We start from the raw sequence: 5715 nt of genomic DNA, 5'->3' as shown, positions 1-5715 counted from the left end.
TCCCCCCCCTCCACCCCACCCCCACCCCCACCCCACCCCCCCTACCCCACCCAGACCAACCATGCGCGTGGGAGCAGACCCCCGACACGGGTCTGCCATCTGCGTGCTACACGACTCGGAAGGAGGCGAGTGGAGCCCTGTAGTCCAGGTCGCTGCCCGTGTCCAGCTAGGCGAGCCCCAGGTGGAAGCCCATTTTGCCGACCTAGGTGTTGTCCGCTATGCCAGCCATGACGAGCTGGAGGCACTCCTTGCCTACGACTCTGACCTCCAGACCACCACAGACAACACTACCTTCTCTCTCTGCTCTCATGCTGTGGCTGTCTCATTCATAGAGTCGCAAATCATGGGCGGCGCTGAGCACGGCTCCCGCGCTCGTGCTACCCGCTCCAGACGCGCCGCACGGAATGCTGCGCAGCCCAGTCGGAGTCAAGCCAACAACAAGGGGAGCAGGTCCAACAAGGCCAAGGCGGACAGAGCCAAGGCCAATGACGACGACGACGACGACGCCACAGAGTCTTCGTCAAGCCGCTCGGCTCGTCGCTCGCGCTCGGCTCAGTCCTCGGCTCGCTCGGCTGCTACCCGCAAGCACGCCTCGGCCAGCAAGACAAAGAAGAAGCTGTCGTCGTCTTTGGCAAAGAAGCGCTCTCGCTCACGCAAAGCGTCAGAGTCTGAGGAATCAGACAACGAGGTCGGCGACGAGGAGGACGAGGGTGGCGACCAACGTGGGGCCGTGCCGCTGAAGACTTGTCCGACTCGGCTTCAGACTCCTCGTCATCGCTACCCATCCCGCGCCAGACACGCTCCCGCGGCCGTGGCGGTGCTGCCACAGGCAAGTCGCAGGCGAATCAGGCTCGCAAGCCTGCCAAGCGCGGCAGCGGAGCACGCAAGTCGCAGTCTTCCGCATCCAAGCCGGCCACCGCCCGCAGAGGCTCGCGCTCCTCCGCCCGCGATTCACCGCAGGCCGACAAGGGAAAGCGGGCTACCGCCGGAAAAACCCGCAAGTCGCCGTCGCAGCAGCAGAGCCAGTCTCCACACGCCTCCGAGACCCAGCCCATGTCGCGCGCCGACCGCGCTCGTGCCCGCGAGCTGCAGCGTCTCGCCGAGGCCTCGTCGTCAGACGATGACGACAACGATGACGACGAAGATGAGAGTGATGGCAACGACGATGGCGACGAGCCCAAGCATAGCCGCGGAGCCAAGAGCGATACCGCCCGCCGAGGCGCAAAGCCGCAGCCTATGGATGTGGCCTCGGGCCCGGGCTCTCGCCGCGGCAACGGCAAGGTCAAAGTCAAAGCCGACGACGACGATCAGTCGTCAGATGGCTCGGCTTCGCAGCGCTCGCGCTCGCGCTCAAACTCGCGCCCGCTGCCCTCGCGCAAGCGCAAGCGATCGTCCTCGCGCCGCTCGCGCCGCTCGCGGTCGACCGACAAGCGCTCTGGCGACGACCGCTCCGACCGCGGCCGTGGCTCTGGCGACGACGGCGGCGACGACGACCACGGGCACGACGACGGTAACGGCAGCCGCAACGAGGTTGGCAGCGGCCGCAGCCGGCAGGCCGGCAATGACGACGACGACGACGCTGGATCGGACGACGACGACGATCGCCAGCACGACGACGGTACCGGGTTCTACGCTGCTGGCCGCCGCCAGCGGAAGAGCAAGTACCGCAAAACCTCGCGCGGGCGGACCGCAGCCGACTCTGGCCGCTCTGGCCGCTCCAGCCGCCACCGCGCCGGCCGCTCGTCGCGTCCGCGGTACCTGCTGAAGCGGCCGATGGCCCGCTCCCGCCGCGCCCATCAGAACTCGTGCGTCCGTCCTCAGCCGCTGGAAACCTACTTCCGCGCCTCAGGTAAGGGCTTTGTCCATCGCGCCTGCACCACCAACGAGACCCTCATCCAGCACCCGTTCTACCCCATGGTCTTCGCCCCTGTCAATCTCTCCAAGCTCAAGTCGTCTTCACTTGACGCTGCACCCTCGCCGGCCGACCGCATGGTCCGCCAGCTTGTGGTCTCGTCGACAGGCTCGGACCAAGATACCGACGCCGACGCCCGCCAGCCTGCGCCCGACTCTACCGCCACCGCCACCACCGCCAGCGCTTCTGCATCCGCACCCGCCTCGGCGTCGGACAACTCGCGCAAGCTCCGCAACTCACTCGCGCTCCTCACTCCGAACATGCCTATGCTTGCCGGCGGATTTGCCATGGACAAGTGCTATCTCATCTTTGGTGAGGCGCTCCAGCGCGCACCCGACAACGCATGACACTCTCACCCACGCTTGGCCGACTTGGCCGGCTTGCCAGCCCAAGAAGCGGCCTTGGCCGAGATCCGCCGCTTTCGCGTCCGCCGTCGCGCCGCCGCCGTCACCCGTGCGTTGGGCTCAAGGCTCGCCGCCTCGGGCTGGGCCACCGTGTGCATAAACTTGTACAGCTTGTCGCCATTGGCCTTGCCCATCAGCGCCTCGAGCTCGGTGCGGCTCTTGCGCGCGAGCTCTGCTAGCGACTCAACAGAGCTCATCACGTGCTGGATGTTGTGCTGCGTGATTCCGGGCAGCTTTTCCAGAATCGTTCGCGCCTCGTGGTCGTACGCGGCAGCCTCGGCCTCGGCGCTCAGCGCGCTCGGGTCGGTGCCCACCGCCGTGGCAATCGCCGCGTCGGGCTCAGTCCGGTGCCGCTTGATCGCCGCAAACATGGCTGCCGAGTGGTGTGGATTGCGCGCCCACGCGATGCGGAGCCGCGGAAAGTGCAGAATGAGGAGCGCGAGCTTGGAGATGATGTTGGAGACGTGGATGTCGTGTGGAATGTCCGTCCGCGCCTGGAGCGAGAACACGCGATCGTCGGTAAACTCGATGAGGAGCACAGGGTGCGCGTAGAACCGCGACATGGCCTGCGCCTGCGTGTAAAGCCGCCCAGACTTGAACGACGAGTACAGGTCCGGAATCGACTTGCGCTCCACAGCCACGTCCGGCGAGAGCACAAAGTCGCCGACCTCGAGCGTCGCCGGCACCACCCGCATCCCGGCCTGGTAGACCAGCCACGGGAGCGCAGACCGGAACTCGCGCAGGTCGACTACAATTTGCCCGCCGGCCCGCGCTTCGCTCGCCCGCATCTGCGCGAGCGACTTGGGCAAGATCGACGACCGGCGCGATGATCGCGCCAGCGATGCCGATGCCGCCGCCTGCGCCCGCGACTCGCCCTCGCGCACGGTCTTCCCATCCTGGTCATCGGGCACCACCATGATGGCCTTGGTCCGGATGAGCTTTTCAAACGCTGCCCGCTCGCGCTTGAGTGATGACAGGTATGTCTGCTTCTCCACAGAGTTCTCGTAGAACAGGATGTAGACCCGCAGCGGGAGCTGCGGCCGTTCGGCTTTGTACACCTCGAGCGCGCGCACGGCCGCAATGTCATAGTCGTACAGCACGACAAACGTCGGCTGGGTCTCGCGCAGCACGCGGAGCGGAGAGTCCATCTCGCGGATGAGAACCAGTGGCGACTCTTCAAGGCCAAAATGCGCCTCAAACTCAGCGTGATGGAGGTCCTCCAGCGCATCCTCCGGCTGCGGCCGGAGCTTCTCATCGGCGAGCTCGAGCTCGAGACGCGCATCTGCGCTGCGTTCCTCACCGCCGCCTTCGGGCACAAACAGCGCCAAGCCGGGCTTGGTGCCCTTGGAGGCCGCCGCGGGCTTGGCCTTGCGGCTGGACGTGCCGGCTGCCGCCGCTGCCGCGGCAACTTTTCCGGCCTTGGCTGCCAGCGTCGCGGCCGACCGCGTCCGCTTGGCCACGGCGACCTTGCGGAGCTGATTAGAGCGGATGTAGTCTGCGGCGTTGCCACCGGCAAAGGTGTTGGCGCGGATGCCAAAGCCGCCGCGCAAGGCCGCACCCGACGCCACCGCCGGCGCGCCGCCGCTCTCCATCTCATCCATAAACTGTGCGTACTTGCGGGTGAGCATGGCCTCGGGCCCATCGCGGATGACCTCGCCGAGCTGGCAGGCGACACGAGTGTCGCGGACAAAGACGAGACACGACCATGAGAGGTCGCCGGAACCGAGGTCGCCGACCAGGCCAGCGCCGGCGGCGTCGGCAACGAGCTCGGCGATCTCGTCGAGGAGCGAGGTGAGGAGGCCCCACTTGGGGTTCGGCTCCAGGACCGGCACAATGCGCGGCGCCGGTGACGGCGCGTCCTTGGGCGGTGGAAGCTTGGAGTACACTCGCCGACGCGCGGCGGTGAAGAGCTTGTCCGCAGCCTCGAGGAAGAGCCAGATGGCCGGCTGGCCGAGGTAGCCATCCGAGGCGCGGAGCGAGGAGACGTAGCGGGCAAAAGAGACACAGTCGTACACGTTGAGCACCTCGAGCAGGTTCCGCAGCGTCCGCAAGTCGGCCACCATGGCCCGCGTCTTCTCCGACGTCGAGTGCCAGACCGGATCGAGCTGTCGCCGGATGACCGAGTCGAACGAGCCGAGCAGCGCCGACTCGAGCGTGAGCTCGGTGGCGTCGAGCGCGTTCTCGCGCTTGAGCTCGTCGAGGAGGGCTTGGACCACCGCCAGCACCGCATCGAGCACGTCGGCCATGCCGGCCGAGAGCGGCTGCCGCAGCTCGATGACCTGCGGAGGATCCTCCTCAAGGGCGTCTTTGACCAGGAGCCGGAACCGCGGCCAGAGGAAGAGCTGTTTGACATACAGCAGCTTCATGGCCTTCTCCACCTTGTTGAGGCCAGCGGCAAGCGAGCCTGGCATCGACGAGAAGGCCCGGATGAAGCCAACCTTGTTGGCCGCACGGAAGAGCTGCAGGGCAAAGGCCTCCATCGGGGTCTTGACGATGCGATGCGCGTGGAGAACGAGGATGCCCGAGACCAGATCTAGCGGAACAACTCCATTGAGCATGTCGACCACCAGGACACGACCGGTGACAAAGCACACGCCGCCACGGAGGTACTCAGCCACCCGGGCGGCGGCGGGCATGTTGGCGTCCATGCTCCGCGGGAGGATGATCATGGAGGCAGCAGCAGCCTTTGCCCCCGACAGCCGGCCAATCAGCGGCTCTGTCAGCCGCTCCGCATCATCACCTAGCGCACCGATGACCAGGACCAGTGTGCCACGCTCCGAGTACAGCTCGAGGAAGGCCCGGATGATGTCATCCATGCCCAGACCAGCGCCCATGACCAGCAGTCCGTCATCGGCCAGGAGCTCTGTGAACGCCTCGCGCTGGTACCCAAGCATCCTCCTGCCTGTACCACACCTCGTATCCTTCTATCCTCTTTCTGTGGTTCCTCTTTCTGTGGTTGTAGTTGGTGGGGTGGGCGGAGGTTGGGGGAGGGGGGGGGGGGGGGGAGGGGCGGAGGGGAGGGGAGGGAGAGTGCGATTCGAGGCTGCGGTACCTGGTCCGGACAAGTTGAAGCAACTTCTGGTGTCAGGCCGCAGGGATGTCATGGTCCCGATCTGGCCCTAATGGCCAGTTACAGGCGCTGACTCGCCACCAACACCATCTCCATCGTCATTACCATGATCATCACCACCACCATGCCCATGATCATCACCACCACCATGCCCATGATCATCACTGCCACCATGCCCATGATCATCACCGCCACCATGCCCATGATCATCACCACCACCATGCCCATGATCATCACCGCCACCATGCCCATGATCATCACCACCACCATGCCCATGATCATCACCACCACAATCACAATCACCCCCATCCCCCCCACCCCCCCCCACC

At 65.9% G+C, this 5715-nt stretch overlaps 2 protein-coding genes across 2 annotated transcripts; one reads left to right on the top strand and one right to left on the bottom strand.

Moving 5' to 3' along the window:
* Window positions 1-61: 61 nt before the first annotated feature.
* AMSG_08651 (uncharacterized protein) lies at window positions 62-2329 on the top strand (the record flags this gene model as incomplete). Its single annotated transcript, XM_013899626.1, has 2 exons — window positions 62-710; window positions 743-2329. 2 exons carry the CDS (start codon window positions 62-64, stop codon window positions 2257-2259), a joined length of 2166 nt encoding a protein of 721 aa, XP_013755080.1. The 3' UTR covers window positions 2260-2329.
* Window positions 1955-5668, bottom strand: AMSG_08650 (excision repair cross-complementing rodent repair deficiency; the record flags this gene model as incomplete). The annotated part of the gene is made up of 2 exons (XM_013899625.1): window positions 1955-5195; window positions 5468-5668. The coding sequence occupies 2 exons, from the start codon at window positions 5666-5668 to the stop codon at window positions 2265-2267; spliced, it is 3132 nt and encodes a 1043-aa protein (XP_013755079.1). The 3' UTR covers window positions 1955-2264.
* Window positions 5669-5715: the final 47 nt, after the last annotated feature.

Source organism: Thecamonas trahens (genome assembly GCF_000142905.1).
Source record: "Thecamonas trahens ATCC 50062 unplaced genomic scaffold supercont1.43, whole genome shotgun sequence".
Classification (NCBI taxonomy): Eukaryota; order Apusomonadida; family Apusomonadidae; genus Thecamonas; species Thecamonas trahens.
This window is presented reverse-complemented; position numbering and strand designations above follow the sequence as displayed.